This window comes from Pipra filicauda, unplaced genomic scaffold (assembly GCF_003945595.2).
Source record: "Pipra filicauda isolate LSUMZ 115617 unplaced genomic scaffold, ASM394559v2 scaffold217_size2002032_pilon, whole genome shotgun sequence".
Lineage (NCBI taxonomy): Eukaryota > Metazoa > Chordata > Aves > Passeriformes > Pipridae > Pipra > Pipra filicauda.
The window spans coordinates 1,628,062-1,645,452 of record NW_024104329.1 but is presented as its reverse complement, the minus strand read 5'-3'; the positions used below and the strand labels follow the sequence as shown (position 1 = coordinate 1,645,452).

Below are 17,391 nucleotides of genomic sequence, written 5' to 3'. Positions count from 1 at the left end.
TAGCAGCTCCATGACCCCAGTGTCAGCGAGAGGAATTTAGTTCTGCAGTCAGGCCTGGACAAAGGAAGAAGTCCTTTTGCCTCTTCTCACAATGTTAGCAAGGAAGGAGAGAAAGCAGTCATTTGCTCTTCATAAGAGCTGGAATGTTGTTCTTGAGGGGCAGGAGAGAAGACACCTTGGCTTGCTAATTCCATTTCCTTAAATAGAGAGCAAAATTAGACCGAATGATACCAAACATTGCAACAAAATTCATGCTTTCTTAGTATTTTGTTTCATGAGTTGAAGATGAGCTTTGAGACGGCCAACTTCAGCCTCACAAGAAACCACTTCACATCAGCTTCCATGTTTTTTTCTTTTCTGCAGTATCTGTTTATGCATTTTTATAATAACAAAGACCCTGCTATCAAACACTGAGTTGCATTGCAAACATGCAGTAGTTCTTCCTTTCGCAAGTACCCAGAATATGGGTTATACAACCTAATTCCTTTGTCTGGAATACAGATACTAATCTTTGATACTAAACTTTGATTAGTATCAGCCTTAAATGTGCTACTCCTGGCTTGCACCAGTTAGCTGTAGGAGAGTCAGGCTGCAACTCATGAATGAAACTGGAATGGGTTTGAGACTAAACACTTGGCAGCATAAATTGTTAAGAGTAAGGTAAGTAGGTTTTCGAAGTCATTTCAGTTAGTGTCTTCTTCTGATGGTGTCCACAGCAGGAAAACACTTAAAGACTTGTTAGCTTATAATTCATAGCTAATTTGTGCTCTGTGTGATGTAGCAGAGAGTGGGAGTAGGGACTGGCCCCATTTGTGACCACTGGGTTTAGCCATAGTTGGCACTGGAACTGAAAACTGTGACACACAGAGGCAAATATGATTTAACTCTGGAAGTCTTTGAGTTCTGAGTCAAAGCAGGGGACTCCTACAAATGCATGAAGGTTTTAGGACTAGAGGGGGATAACTGTTTGTTCTTGGGGGCCTTGTGTAAAAACTGAGTGGGAATTAATTCTTTACTCTACTTTGGCATTCTTTTTATTGACGGAGAAACATTAGGAACAAACATATTACTGCAATCTCCTTCTGTGGCAAAAAGCCTTCAGTTAGAAAATTCAAGGCAAAGAAAATATGAAAATAAAATCCACTAACCATGTCTTACCATGCCATATGTCAAGTAATCAGGTTAGGATTGTCTTCAGTTTTGCTGGCCTAATAAACAAAGCATCTATCAAAAGCATTGTTTCAATGACACAAAAATGAGAGTGACTACCTCCTTTTACGTATGTTCAGTGGTTTACAGAAAAGAAAATTCTGCACCAAAATTAGCCTGAAATTTGAAAATCTCCTCAGTGCTTGAAGTGGGTCATGAAATGAGCAATGTAATCCCTTCATATTATTCTTAATGCCATATTTGTGTTTATGGATGTGTTGTCCTTGCTTGATGGTAGGTTCTGTTTGTGTAATTTAATTTCTTTCTTATTATAGGCATGCAGCTTGCAAATCTAATAATAAATTTTCTGTAAATATTACTTTGGGAGGCATCTGTTCCTTAAGGAAGCCTTAGAATCCCTTTTTGTTTTATTTATAAAATATACACAATGTAAACAGTCCCTGGAAGATCTTATGTGAGGCCAGGGATGTGATGAGATACAGGGACATTACGATCCTTCGGGTCAGGCAAATATGAATTAGGACTTGGAAAGAAATCTTTTTAGGGGTTTATCTGGTCACAGAAACAGTGACACCGTGGCAAGTGTTCCCTGTTGCCATATAGCTAAGGGAAAAGTTAAAGTTTGCAGAAGGAATCATATAATTTATACATGAAAGGAGTTTCTGTGCATGGGGGGCTTTCTTCATCCTGTGTCAGTATAGGCAAGCTGCCTGGATGCACAGAATTCAGTGGAGAAATTGTGGTTTATGTCAGTTGGGAATTTTTTCCTGTAAGGAGGAGTAGCCTTAGACAGAAAGAGATGTGTTGTATGACTGAGATTTTTGGGTTTTGCCTTGTTCTGGCCATTAATTAAGCTGCACTGTTTGCACTTAAAAAATTATAAAATGTTGCATAAACACATTGTATGGTGTATCCATTGTGAGCTTACTTAAATTGGCAGTATTCAAGGAAGGGATAATTAGAGGCACCCAATGCCTGCGGCCCCTGCAGTGATAGAGGATGAATGAAGTGAGATAGATCTGAATGATGTCCATGGACATACCAGTCCCTAGAAGGCAGAGGGATGAAAATCCCCAGTTTTGGTACATCACAGGAGAGAGGCATCTGGGGATATTTTTCCATGCATCCATCCTCCATTCAGCCTTATGCGGTCTCCTTTCTCCTGACATGACCCTTCCCAAGTATTCAGGTAGTGGAGAAACAACAAAAGCCACAGACAAGTATACATCTATCTCCACTGGTTAAAGCACTCCTTCCTGATCTCTTGAACTGGCTGAGTGCACAGTATCCCTGAAGCAGGCAGTTTACCTACAAGTTTTCTGCTGCAGAACTGTATCAAAGCTGTGTGATATTCTCAGAGAGCAATGCAAAGCTGCTCTTGTTCTCTGTCATCTATAAAGAGAAGACATGAGTATATGAACTGTATATCTTTATTCCAAGATCAGAAGGGACCCCACGGCATATATCTTCTTAAATTTTTCCTAGAAAATTTAATGGATATTATAGGAATAGATATTATAAAATATAGTTAACCCACAATTCTGAAGTCCAAGAATCTCCATCTAAGAACTATTTGACTGTTTGGATGTGGACCTAAGCAACTAGTCCCCCCTTGAGCATGGATGTTGGAGAAGATGACCTCTCGGGGTCCCTTCCAACCTCAGCCATTGCTGTGGTTCTCTGAACTCCATGCTAGTTTCTACTTCCTCTGATAAACTGTCCTCATATTTTGTTCCCTGCTGTTTAGTTCAGATAGCCTGATATCATGACTACAGTAGAGAATTCTGGGCTTTTAGTTGGTTTGGGATTTGATAAAGTGTTATATTTTGTTTATGTTAGAGTAGGGGCTTTATGCAGCTTAATGTTACTAAACATGGAAGCTGATTAAGGCCCCAGTTTGATTTGCCACCTTTTTTGCATTATCTTTGTATTGTGCACCATTGCAATGTAGTGGAATATTACATATACATGGAGTTAAGCGTGTGGTTTCCTGGGTTAGGGCCAGAAAGTCTAGATTTCATGTAAATGATCCCTTATTTATATTTTGCTACATCTACGGAGTGGGAAAATAGGAAGGAAAGGATTATAATTTTCTGCTAATTCAAAATGTTATTTGGCAAGAATGCTATTCCTTTCAATTGCAAAAACAGAAGAAAGGAGACTCCGTAAAAGGATAAAGTGAGATGACTCTGCAGTCAGCTCAGATATGTTCATATGTGTTCTGTGTGTAGATCAAATGATGCCAGCGTAAGAAAACCTCACTTAATCTTTAGCAACTGCCAATGATTTATGGCAGAATTACCATAACATAGTGCTTGGAATAATCTTAATCAAACTGAACTAGGGTGACATATTGTCATGTCTTAGACAAAGATGTCTAAGAGAGAAAGGAGTAGAGGGGTATAATTTTATTCCCTACTTTTGAAGGTGAACATTTTTAATGACATTTCTTGTAAACAGTGTGAGATTTGAAGTATGTAGCAGTGGTCTAGTCTTAGTAAAAAGAAAGGAAGTCTTGACTTTCTTCATCCATTCAAATAGAGCTTGATTTTATTTTTATTTTTTTTATCAGGGATCTTGGAACTTCATTGTCTCACCTCTATGTCCTGTGGATGGCTTGCTGTGGGCTCTCAGATTTAGATGGGATCTCTTCCTGCAGCTCTCTAAAAGTAAGTATACACGTGTCCTGCCAAATGACAATCTCAGAACTATCTTCAGTTGATACTCTTTGCTCGTAGTGTTTGTTCTCACCCTTTGTTTTCATAAATGGCTTTGGTCTGATGCTTTGAATTGCATGTTTAAAAGATGCTACAATATAGCTTTTTTTAAATGAGGTGTAACAGTCTGGTTTGATCCTGAATACGCATAAAACATAGTGTTTGTTGCCATATTAGCCCCAGTTGTTTAGGGTGACAACAGCCACGCTTGAAAAATGTTCACTTCCTTGCTAATTTCATCCTGTAAAATCTCGTATTTCAAGTATTAGAAAACAGTTTGCAAAGCTTGAGTGTTACTTGTGCAAGCCTGTGGTTTACATATTTATTCTCTTTACTTCTGCTGAGGAACTCTACATAGCCTATAACAATATCTCTGAGCTGAGCCAGCTGACCTGGCTAGATCACCTCGAGGTTTTGGACCTGGAAGGGAACAATATTGAGGACATCGACCAGATGCAGTACTTGAGACTTTGTTGCAAGCTAAGCCACCTGACAGTGGAGGGCAACCTTATTTGCCTGAAGCCAAATGCAGAATCTGCAGAGGTGAGGACTTGGTTTGCACATAGTGTGTTAATTTTTTGTCAGTGCTTTTTAACTTTGAGTTGGAAATGAAAAACATTTCTGCATCTTTTTATTGTATCATTCTAAGTAATGGCATGGGATGTATTTCTCACCTTTCGTTTCTGATTTTGTGGTCTCATGGGCGTGATGTCCAAGATGACCACAAATTAAATACAAGAGTGCTAGTAAAGACTCAGGCCTGTTTCCTAGCAATGTGTTCCTTCTTACCTGTGAGAACAGGACTAAACTAGGAATAAGCTGTTCACATCTGTCTTCTCACTGCTTGCAGTGCAAATAGGCATCTTAAAGGATGAGCTTGGACCCCAGCTGTGCGGATCCTTCTGAACTGTAGGGATCTTGCAGCAGGTTAGAAAGTAGTCAATATTTTTCTGACAAGATGTGCCCAATCACAAGGTTTCAATTCACCCTGATCTCTGCTGGAAAGACAACACAGTTGAGCACACACGGTCCAGGAGGTTCCTGCAGAGCACTAATGACAACCTTTTGACACAGGTAGTGGAAGAGCCAGCGAGGAGGGGTGTGCAGCTCAACCTTGTACTGATAAACAAGGAAAGAGTGGTTTGGGGGTACAAAGGTTGGGGACAGCCTTGGCTGCAGTGACCATGAGATGATGGAGTACAGGATCCTGAGTGGAGGAAGCTGGGCAATGAATAGGATTACAGCCCTTGACTTCAGGAGAGCTAACTTTGGCCCCCTCAAGGACTTATTAGGAAGAATCTCATGGGTTAAGGATCTAGAAGATAGAGGGGTTCAAGAGAGCTGGTTAATAATCAAGCTTCACTTCCTCTAAGCTCAAGATTGGTGGATCCCTATGAGTAAGAAATCAAGCAAAGGGGCAGGAGACCTGAATGGATGAGTATGGAGCATCTGGCAAAACTCAAAAGGAAGAAGGAAGTTTATGGAATGTGGAAAATACAGGCCACTTGTAAGGAATACAGAAAGATAGTATTTCAACTATATAGGAATATAGTATACAGGAATGTGATGAAGAAGGCTAAGTCCCACTTGAAATTTAATCTGGCAAAGGTTATCAAGGACAACAAGAAGGGCTTGTTCAATTACATCGGTAGCAAAAAGAAGATTAAGGAGACCTGGAGGTCCTGGTGAACAACAAGCTGTCCATGAGCCAGCACTGTGTCCTTGTGGCCAAGAAGGTCAATGGTATCATTAGGTGCATAAGGAAGAGCATTGCCAGCAGGTCAAGGGGGGTGATCCTACCCCTCTACGCTGCCCTGGTGAGGCCTCACCTGGGATGCTATGTACAGTTCTGGGCTTCCCAGCTCCAAAAGAGACAAGACACTGCTGGAGAGGGTCCAGCGGAGGGCCAGGGAGATGATTAGGGGACTGGAGCCCTTTGCTTATGAGGAAAGACTGAGAGAGCTGGGCCTGTTTAGCCTGGAGGAGACTGAGAGGGGATCTTGTCAATGCATACAAATATCTTAAGGGCAAGTGTTAAGAGGAAGGGACCAGACTCTTTTCACTTGTGCCCAGCAACAGGACAAGGGGCAACAGACACAAACTGAAACACAGGGAGTTCCATCTGAATATGAGGAAAAACTTATTTACTTGGAATGTGACAGAGCGCTGGAACAGGCTGCCCAGAGGGGCTGTAGAGTCTCCTTCCCTGGAAATACTCAAAACCCACCTGGGCATGATCCTGTAAAACCTGCTCTAGGTGAACTTGCTGTAACAGAGGGGTTGAACTAGAAGATCTCCAAAAGTCTCTTCCAACCCCCATTCTGTGATTCTATGATTCTGTAATTAGATATCCATTTTTTGAGGCTTTTGCATTTCCTTTGGAGATTCTTCAGTCCAAAAGCAAGTGCTTCAACACCACCATGCTCAAAAGTTGAACCCTCAGAAAATGATGCCTGAGGTAACTATGTTGTAGGAACTGCTTGTTGCCCTTTCCCTTGAAATGTTAAAATCAAATGATTAAAAAGACCTTCATAAAAAGCTGAGGATACAAAATACAGCGGTTCACCTCTTACGTACTGAAATGATAAAATAATTTCTGCTGAGGTATTTTGTTGAGGGCATGAGATCCTCTGTGTCACAAAGATGAGAACACAGTAATACATTATCTGATTTGGGTTTCAGGGTAGTCAACAAGCAAAGCACAGCAAGGGAGATCTAATTCTACATGAACAGTCTCAGAGCTGTATTATTCTCTTTCACTTTCTCCTGCTTCATAAAAAAGTATTGCTGGGTTATTAAAAAAAAGCATCTTGGCATGTACTGAGCAGGGAACTGGAGGAAAATAAGAGTTTAAAACACTTGGCCACAAAAGACCGTTCCTCATTTTGGTCACATAATTTCTAATGCATGTCATTGACTGTTTATGGCCAGTGCACCAACATACTGGCATCCAGGTCTTTTGGAAGGTCAGAGGCCTATGCACACACAGACAGAGCCATGGAATACACAGCACTCACTGAGGATGGTGCAATTCCCTATGGCACCATAAAGAGCTGGTAATGCGGGGTTCAAAAATCAGAGCAGGAGTTGACACTGTGATCCCACTGTGCCATTTTCCATAGCTTCACTATGCATTTCAAAGTAATCATGCTCATGCTGTTTATTTGCCTAAAAGGTAAGGTTTGATATTTGTCCTGTACTTAGACTTGAAAACAGGTGCTAACAGTAAAACTCAATCATGTAGTAGATGTGTATTTTTTAAATCTTGGCACTTTTTAGATGCATGAGTTAATAGCATTTTTCAGATGTAATTGTTGGCTTGATCATACCACTCAGTAAAAGGGGCCATGGAAGGCAGCTCTTTAGCTGTCATAATTTTCCTCTCTGGAATTCAAGAGAAAATGTTATATACTTGCCTTTCTCTTTTGAAATGGTGAAAGTATACTTAAGAGACCACACTTGTAACTACTTGTAATCAGAATAATTTCTCCATCAACATTCCTTCGTTATGGAAGATGCAATCATGAGAGGAAAAAAACATGTTCCCACAGTAAGAAAGCACTGCCTGCTAGTGATGGACAAAGCATGTCTATTTATTCTTTTTACTCCCGTGAAGTTAAATACTTCTGACACTTCCTTATTATAGCTTCCTACCATGGAAATAGTGCAGTGTGTCCTAATGGTGCAGAAAGTCTGATTCTACTCCGTTGTCATTCCTGCTCAATGCAAATGATGATTTTGGAGGATGTAGTTTTCATTTGGTATCTTCAGTCCTTAAATATACTTGTAATGGAGAAATGTCAGATTTCCTGTGGCTTGTTCAGAGGAGGAAATCAGTCCTTGGGATGCTGCTGCATGTTGTCACATAACAGGAGTGCAAAGAGGAGTGGTATGTTGTGGTGTGCTCTACTGCTCTTCTTCACACAGAATGGCTGTCTCTACTTCTGTGCAAACGGTTGCGTTCAAATGCCAGGCAGAATTTGTTGAGGGAGTCTGTGTGTTTTACACTGAGTTGTAGCAGAGACAGACTGTGAGTTCACTCTAGTCTCCCACCCAGTGTCTGTATTGGGAACCTGCTTTACCCTCAGGTGGTTACAAAGTAGATCCAGCCCTTGGCTGCCGAGAGTTTCTCCATGGACTTTGTTGCTTTTGTGGTTTCAACTGATGTTTGCATTTCTTCAGCCACTCGAAATATAGAATAGATGTGAGCTTACTTTGGTGTGCCCTAAATGGCTAGCTCTAATTTCTCAAGCTCCTTCTACAAGTCTTCTGCTACAAGTCTGGCCCTTGCTACAGCTCTGTATAAGCTCTCCTACTTATTTACTTGTAATCTACAGAATGGTCCAACTAAATTTACTGTTCTTTCTTCAGATGGCCTGTTTGCTCCCTGTGATTTGATTTTCAGATGAGCTCATCTTCCCCTGTTATCTAAACCAAGAGCAACCCTGATGATAAATTCTGCAGCCTCTGTTACAGTAATGTAACATGAACGTAACATGATTCTTCTCTCCAACAGGACATGGCTGGAAAGTGGCTTTAGCCGTGAATGGTTGAATCATTTTCTAAATTAGGATTAAAGGCTTAGTTAGAGAAAATTAGTGTCTGCCTCTTAACAACAACAAACACGTTTTGTTTGGTGAGTTCCCTCTGCCAGCGTCAGTGCTGCACCGTACAAAGGGAGAGAGCATCTAGCCTGTCAGGTCCCACAGAAACACTTGTTTGTGGCAACTCTGTATTGAATGAGGACTTTGTGGGGTTTTCTAATATGACATGCAATGTCCCGAAAGTGTAACATTTACCTGGGTTAAGCAGTTGATCTGTAGGTAGCTGTCAATTTTTATTCTGCTACTAGTAGTCCACTCTGCCTTTATAGTTTTTTTAGTAGAAGAGATTGCAAGACCATTGGCTGCCTTTTGTAATCCAAGACTGCTTTAACCAAACATATTCCCACTGCAGACCAGTACAGCCCAGTTAGCCCTGAGGTATTTTTAAGTTTTCCCGAAGGTGAAGGTACGACAAGAAGATTTCTTTCTACTGCTGGAATCCACCAAAACAGCCAATTTGCACTGTGCTCTGAGCGCAGATGTAATTGTTCTGGATTGGCCTTGCTGCTTAGAGGTCCCCCAGCTCTGAGCTCATGAATCATTTTATAACCTGTCAGCTCCACCTATGCACGCAGAGGGGGGCTACACCAGTGCTTTCCCCATGGCTGTCACACTGAGGCCTTGTGCATCAGGAACAATCATATTGTTTTTCCAGCACACAGAAAAGAAACCCAACTGCAGCCCATTTTAGTCTTCTGTGCACCTGCTGTTGGCATGCTACCTCTTGCAGAAAAAAAGATAGTTTGAAGTAAGCCTTCGCTTCTAGCAGTGTGTAAAATCAGACTCCAAACCCCTGAAGACTGCCCCAAAAAATCAGTGCAGTTCATTGACTGTAGATGATTTATGGTTGTGCCTAAAAACACGATCCATGAAAATGCTCTTTCTTTTCCCATCAGCTGGTGTGGCAACACTCATAATATGTTTTCAAGTCTTCCTATCACCTGAGTATTGATGCAACAACCAGAGAATCACAAAAGCAGGGAGACAGACTGGCTGAATGCCGAGGGTGCCCAGACTTTCCATGGGCATCACTGGCCTTCTATACTTTTGCAAATTATACATAATATAACAAAGACAAATGCCAAAGTCACCAGTAGGTAAACAGCAAATGAGCCTTTGGTGAAGGCCAGGTCTTTGCACTGCTCAGGACATGTTCATGATCAACTCAAGTAGAAATTATGTGAGGAGAAAGCACAGTGAAATTAAACTCCTGACTGTATTTGTATCTGTCAAATGAGATGAGTAGGTTTGCTTCATAGAAAACCTTTCAAGTTATATGGCAGTCATACAAACTGAAGAGTGCTGTGCTCCTGGTGGAAGTCCACAGGCTGTTAAACTGACCACTTTCTCAATTTCTTCAGGAACCAGGTTATAATTACAGAGCAGAAGTAAAAAAACTTATTCCCCACTTGAAGTATTTGGACAAAATACCAGCAAGCCAGACTGTTCCCCTTCCTTCCAAGAAGATGTATGAAGATCGTCTAATCATCAAGGACTCCATCAAGGAAGGTGGTTTAGCTGGAGACATTTCGTGGTTAGGTATGACAGGTTTCCTACTGGGGTTCATTTTTCAGGTTATGTGATATGAGGAAAGAAAGATGAAGAGCAAGCTGGCCTCTTCAAAGCCAACATTTAATTATAGTGAAGGGACAAAGGATGTTGTCTTCTTCACCTGGGAAGTAAGAAAGTTTTAATTCAGCAGATAACAGTGCAGATGTAAATGAAAGTTGTCCTAAGATCAGGAAAATGCAGAAAACTTATAGAGCGTCAAGCAAATCCAGCAGTAGCTGGGAGCCTGTACTTAGGGCTCATTCTGCATGATAGGAAGAAGCAAAGCTTGTAAAGGAATGTTTCGATAACAGCTGTTCACATCCCTTTCCATGGGAACAGTTATTCCCATGTAGCATGTATGTAGTAGTATTTCCTATTCCAATTTAATAATAGGAAAGGGAATTCGGTCATCACCCCTCAGTGGTAGCAACATCCCATCAGGATTGCATGGTCTCATAAGAGATCTGTTCTATTTTCTCTTCCACTGTGATTGAGTCCATTACATTCATTAGTAGAGAGTAAATGGTTTGGAAGTAAATCCGTTGTCCCCTTACCTACAGCCTTGGTAGTAGTTCAGATGTCCATGCTTTAAGTGTCATGCTACATGCACTTTACCACATACCATTAAATATTGCAAAGTATTTCCTATAACTGCTCCTGTTGCTTCCCATTAGTGTGGGCAATGCAGTTGGCTTCCTAGCCCCCCACCCCTCAATTGTGGTTTGCCTGCCAATTGTACTCCATTAAAAATTTAATCTGTTTTGGAATAAGTACATACATTTGTCATTTATTTAATCCCTATGGGTCCAAATCATTAGTTGTAATAGTAGTTATGGTAGAGAAAAAATCCATTAAAATCTGATCCCTCATCCTACTTTGATAACATCACCTGTGGTTCAGAAAACTAGTTAACAAAGTTTGCTGACAGAAACAGTAGGGACAGAGCACAAAAATGTGATTTCATGTCATTTCCTCATGTAACCAGACTTATCTTCTTGCTGTCAGTTCTAAATGATGAGCTCATTTCGTCAGGTTCAGACATTGCCATATTTTTTCTTTCCTATACCAATATTGACTTGGATACTTTTCACGTGCTGTGTATTTCATGAGTTTGTGTTAACAGCTATGGCTGAGATACATTAAAGACACTCAGCTCTTAAGGAAATGGCCCTATTATTACGGAGCTGATGGCTCACTGTGGAGCTGGTAGATGCTCAACCCTTTACAAAGGCATTATTCTCTAGGCACTGAAATGAGAGGCACCTTACACTTATCCTCAGCATGTGGGCAGGGGAAGTAGCAGAGCCCTGGATGCATCCAAATTCACCTGTGGGACAACCAGAGGTGGATGGTGAGCACAGAGCAGTTCCTGACCCCAGTAGTCTGTCCCTGGTTGCCCAGAGCAGAAGAAGAGTGGGAAAGGGATATTACTTTGGTTGGGCATCCCACATTGTGCCATCTTCAAATAACAGAATGGCTTGTGTGCAGCACAGAAAACCCTCTTTCTCTAGGCTTGACCCATTCCAGCATGTTTCCTGTAGCTGCAATTACATATTTTTCTGTGCCCTATAGCTTCAAATGTGAAATCTTTCTTTTAGATCCGTATCTTGGGGCAGTAGCAAGGCAGTCTGGATGTGGCCCAAGACCCCCAACAGCTTCCAGACCTGGAAATGCGCAGTGGTCTGCTAATGTAGGGAGATCTAGCGATGCCCACCTCTTATATGGTAGCCGTCCTCTTCCAGATCCTGCTGTTTCTGATATGCTGTTCTCAGAAGATGACTCCAGTGATTTGACACATGGTAATGTGTTTTTAATCCTGTTCTTTCCCACACCTCCACCTCCTTCTGAATGTTATTAGTACTGATGAAAGCCTGGGTGCTTTGAATACCATCCACCCATGTCACTGCTAGATCAGGTTCAGCATATGTTTTCTTCCAAGAAAGACTCACCTGCTCTATTGTAAGCTTTCCTTTATTTCCTCCTGCAGCAGAAGGTGAAATTTGCCCACTCTTCACCCCTCACCCCCATGCATGATATGCTGCTGTCCCTCCTGACAGCCCCATACTGCAGTGGTGCTCCCTTGCTGACATTTGCCTTTCATACCTCATCGAAGCTGTCCTGCTCAGCCCTTTAATATGTCAGCCTAGCTGGGGCTCACTGGACTAAGAACTGCTACAGACTAACACCTGGTCACATCCTGTTCAGTCACAGGAATGTGGTCCAAGGTAGTCCTGTATAAAGGTGCGGTGATGCTCCTTCACTCCCCGTTGGATCATGTGCTCAGGCTATTTGTTCTGCAGTCTCATACTGCAGCAGCATCGCTGCGGTCAATGAGCACTTTCTTTTGTGTTTACTGTGGTTGATCCCTTAGCAAAAGGAGTCAGTTCCTTAGCTTCACATACCTGATCTACAGACTAGCCCAAAACACAGGTGTTCCACTGCTCGTCTTGCCCTGGTCACCTGGAAGTACTACAAAGTCAGTAGCTCCTGAGGACAGCTGGAAAGAGAGGAAGTTCTTTTATGGTACAATATTTGGCACTTCCCAAGACATCCTTCCCTGGCTTCTGGAAGCAACTTGATGGTGCAACTCCACCACCCCACAGAGTGCAGATTAGATAGGAAGATGTTATTTGTTTCCAGGCATTGTGGTCTGCTTCTCTCAAATGCCAGTCCCTCCTCAGTTCTTGCTATAGGTGGGACTCAGGATGATGAATGAGATGAAGCAATGCAGAGTCAATCAGCTGAGGGCACATTTGGAAAAGGTTGACTGATTTCAAAGACTGCATCATTTGTTAATCACTGGAGTAAAATGTTTTCTTTTTTCCTCTCTTTCCTAGGACTCAGTCAAGTTATATGTGGGAACCCCACCAAGGCCCTTCGTGAAAGGAGGCAAAAACTAGGTGTATGTTTCTCTTGTAGACTTCATATTCCTGCCTGGTGACCCCCACAAATCCTGGGATAAACTGAACTCCCAATGTGGCTTGTGTCAGCTCACTCTCTTCTGTTGCCCAAAAGCCCCACAACATACTATTGCCCTTGAGGAGGACAGAGGGTCTCTTGCCATGATGTTGGACGTGCCCACGTGCTAGCAGCAGTTAACCATCACCTGTAAAGGAACACGTGAAAATCACATACCAGCTGCTGGTGGCAGATTTCTTTATCATCCCGCAGTGAGCAAAGTGCAAGACAGGATTACAAAATTTGATGGTATTTCTACAACAGTTATTAAGCAAAAGACTTCATTGGTTCTTTGATGTTGGCATAAATAGTCAGATTGCTAATTCTGCGAGGTCGTTCCCATCGACTAAACAAACACAAAGCCAAAGTTTGTGCCTCTTGGCAGTGGGGTGATAGCCCAGCCCTGCGGGTCAGCCTGCTCATTTCAGCAGTAACTTAGTGAGAGGACACCCATGTATGTAACGGGGTGCAACCCGTCTCATCACACTTTGTGGGCCCTGAGGTTCAACACAGCACAGACACGAGTGCAGGTTTAAACAGGCTGTGCTAAATCAGGGAGACAGCGTGCACAGGACACCTGCACACTGCACTGTCAGCAGCCTGACAACAGATGTTAAAGAACTGCGTGAAAAAATATATCCCACTCTTGTCTTTCTCCTGCCACTGCCTGAGCGCTGGAAGCTTTTCTGAAAAAAATTTGAACATTTGAGTGAATTACTGTGTTATAAACTGGGATGTGGAATGGGACTGTGGTCATATACTGAATGATGCAGTTTCTGCGGTACCAGTCTTAATATGTTTATTGGTATAGATGCTACAGGCTTATATGCCAGTGAAATGTAAATCAACAGTTTTGTCACTGCTGCCCTGGGTTCCTCAGGCTGTAACAGCACGTGACTGTGGTGTGGGACTTGTTAAAACTGAAGGGTAAGAAAATGGTGAGGGATTATCTAAAAACTCAGAGGTAACTGAACTTTAATGCCTTCTAAAATCCACATCTAGAAACAGAGCTGGGGAGAGTTCCCAAAGTTATCAAGATAACTTCTGTCATTTTCGCAGCCACCTGCAGTGAGCCCTTTGAAACTGAGCAGTCTGAGGACAGAAAACGTTTATGGCTCTGGAGGAGGAAAAGATGTGCACCAGGAAAATGTGTCCTCTGAACTGAGAGTATGGAGAGAGCAGCAGAAGAGGTGAGACCGCGGGAGAGTTCCTGTCGTGCAATGAAGTCGGCATTCATTTTCTGCAAAAATAAAATAAGCGCTTTGGCCACCTGGTGGCGGTTTCGAGGGATAGTCTTGGCCTCCTGCCTTCCTGTCCCTGCTTTGGAACAGGCTGGCAATCCTTCCATCTGTCCTCCTGCCTCGAGCATCTGGTCGAGGAAGAAAAACGCTCTGACCTCTCTCTAGAGCAAACTGAAGTCTAGCATAGGCAGGGTGGGCTCACTTCCTTAGACAGAGCAGGGAAATGACTTTTTATAACTGGTAAGCCATTCTTGGCCCTGACGGTGTCTACCTTCAGACAGTAGAAGAGCTGAAAGTTGTCGAGGTTTTCTTCAAGCAGCACATTGGCCTAAGCAAATGAAAGGCTGAAAGACAAATAACATCATGCTGAGATTCCCCCATCTCACAGGCAGGTAATGGTTATTTTGGAAGTAAAAATGGGTTTATTTCTCTGAGCTTACTTTACTAGGAAGTATTTTAAATCTGCCCCACTTCTCCTGATTAACTTTAGGACACTTTCAGATAATCAGACACAGGCATCTTAGATGGCTGACCCAATTAGAATTATTTTTCATATCACCCAAAAAGTGTGAAATAAGAGTGGATAACTAAATCTACTGCCTAGGTGTTTGCCTGAGTGGCCATACCAACTGCACTTGACTGGCTGCATAAACCCACTCAAAGGGCTAACTAAAGATGGGATACTTGATGTTGTCCAGGTGCCTGCAAACAGGTCAGCAAGAACAAGCCAGCCAAGCATCAAAGGTAATTCTTAATCATGAGGAAGAGGGTGAAAACTGCAGCCTGACTGACAGCTCTGAAGATGAGTTGAGGAAGGCCTATGATGAGGACCTTGTTGAAAGGATTTCACTTGATTCTTCTTGCCACTCCAGTCTCTCCAAGTCTTCCTCAGGTACTGGACCAAAACCTCTGGGGAAGGGTTAGCATCAGGCTAGTAACACAGGCTACTGTTTGTAGATATGTGTATTGGTAACTGCAGTGTTTTATGAGATGTGGCTTCTGTGCTCTAGAGGAGTAATTTGGAAATACCATTGCAGAGCCAGAGCCTAAATAATCCATTCCAGTTTTTAAGCAGGACATGGTGGTCAGCTGTGTTGACCATCAGCTGATATATTTCAGCACGGATCTGCAGAATTAAGAGGATCAAAGGTGATCTTACACTAACTTAGCATCAAGTATGGAGGAAGGACATGCATGCCTCTGTCTTTTACTTTGTGTCATTAATTTATGATAGTGCTGGGTGAGCCTGAAATACTGTCATTCCAACTGAGCTATATTTGAACTCAGTTGGCATTGATGTAAATAATGACTGAGCTAATGATTAAGGTTTAACTGGGCAACTGGGAATTCTGGAAAGATATGCAACTAAAGGTATCACAGAATCACAGAATATGCTGAGTTGGAAGGGACCAAAAGGATCATTGAATCCAACTCCTGGCCCTGCACAGGGCCATTCCCAAGAGTCACACCAGGTGCCTGAGAGTATTGTCCAAACACTTCTTGAACTCTGTCAGGCTTGGTGCTGTGACCACTTCCCTGAGGAGCCTGTTCCAGTGCCCAACCACCCTTTGGACGAAGAACCTTTTTCTAATATCCAACCTAAACCTCTCCTGACACAACTTCAGGCCATTCCCTCGGGTCCTGTCACTGGTCACCACAGAGAAGAGATCAGTGCCTGCCCTTCCTCTTCCCCTCTCAAGGAAGTTGTAGACCTGTAATGAGATCTTCCCTTGGTCTCAAGAGTTTAAAAACAAAACATACTCTTCTACTCAGGAACAAAGCCAAAGGCTTCTCTGAAATTGCCTTTATATGAATGAACATTTGTTGAATATTGTCTTTAAGAATATCAGAAACGTTAATAACTGTTATTCCAAATACATAACAGATAGAGGACCTCACAAAATTACAACTTAAATCTTTTTCTATTGTTAATAATAACAACTCTTTTTTCTCAATAAATAAAAGCACATGAGTTTTCATTTTACATTTCTTTCAAGGGCAAAAATGGATTTATTAAAATTTGGAAAAATACAATATATTTGGGAAAAATAACCAGAAATATCATTAAACTATTCAAAGCCTCTGTGTGTATTAACAGTGATGTAAACAATATCTCCTTAACAACAACAGAAGCTGTTTGGAAAAATCTAAAGGAGTGGCCTATTGTCCAGTGACCACAGAAGACTTAAGATTATGATCTCATAGTCTCTTTAGATTTAATGTTATCTTTTTACATTTTATGTTATTTCTTTAGATTGAATATTATGGTCTCATCATCTTTGTAGATTGAGAAGGCAATGTCACAAACATCTCACAATGTACCAGTGTCATGCCATATAGTACTAAGAAAGTGAATGGTTGGGCATAGGTCTGACCATTTTGTAACCAAATCTGCTGGGAGATGATGGAGTGGTTTGAAATCTGTTATTATCTAAGGTGGCAGGGGTGAATGACCCAGATCCCAAATCAAAAGCAGAAGTGTGTCCTACCCAATGTGAGTTTGTCACAGAAGAACTTGTTGCTGGAAGTAATCCTTCTGACCAGAAAAGGACAAGTCATCTGAGTAAAGCCACTCTTACGCAGTGTGTTTGCAGCATCAGATCCATATAAACTGCACTCTTTGGAAGGCACTGAATGTTATTTCAGGCTCTTGAGTCAGGCATACCAGTCTCTCAGTGTGTCTATACTTAAAAACAAATTTAAAAACCCTATGAAGTTTAGACATTTTAAAAGCGTAATATGATTCAAACTGTTCAGTGAAAATTTTATACCAGCTTTATGTGGTTACCTAGCTAGTAAAATACATCCCCATCAACTAGGAGCTACCAAGCTGAACTTTCTGGGCCTGGGTTTTTTATGACACATTCTTTAGATTATGTTCCTGCCCTGGACCCTGCACATTAGGCACTTAGGTACAGTTGGTTCTTTTAATAGACAAGAGCAATTGGATCCCTGCTATATATAGAATGGTTGGTTCTTTCAATAGACAAGAGCAATCAGATCCCTGCTATGTATAGAATGGTTTTAAGCATATATGCATGCTCGTTATATAAGTTAGCAACAAGTTTTTTCTTCTCTGTATGCTGCACCTGAAGATTACATGGGCTGAAATACGAACAGCCAAGTAGTAGCCCTGCATGTAGTGCAGTA

At 41.8% G+C, this 17,391-nt stretch overlaps 1 protein-coding gene across 7 annotated transcripts in view; it reads left to right on the top strand.

The window, feature by feature from the left end:
- Nucleotides 1-17,391, top strand: part of LRRC56 (leucine rich repeat containing 56) — a 95,616-nt gene that overhangs the window by 61,564 nt on the left and 16,661 nt on the right. For all 7 annotated transcript variants that reach the window (XM_039381212.1, XM_039381210.1, XM_039381211.1 and 4 more), the window contains 7 exons: nucleotides 3,743-3,839; nucleotides 4,233-4,430; nucleotides 9,853-10,030; nucleotides 11,641-11,841; nucleotides 12,880-12,944; nucleotides 14,060-14,190; nucleotides 14,940-15,133. In XM_039381212.1, the coding sequence (XP_039237146.1) occupies nucleotides 3,743-3,839; nucleotides 4,233-4,430; nucleotides 9,853-10,030; nucleotides 11,641-11,841; nucleotides 12,880-12,944; nucleotides 14,060-14,190; nucleotides 14,940-15,133 (1,064 nt within the window). The remainder of the gene's footprint in view (nucleotides 1-3,742; nucleotides 3,840-4,232; nucleotides 4,431-9,852; nucleotides 10,031-11,640; nucleotides 11,842-12,879; nucleotides 12,945-14,059; nucleotides 14,191-14,939; nucleotides 15,134-17,391) is intronic.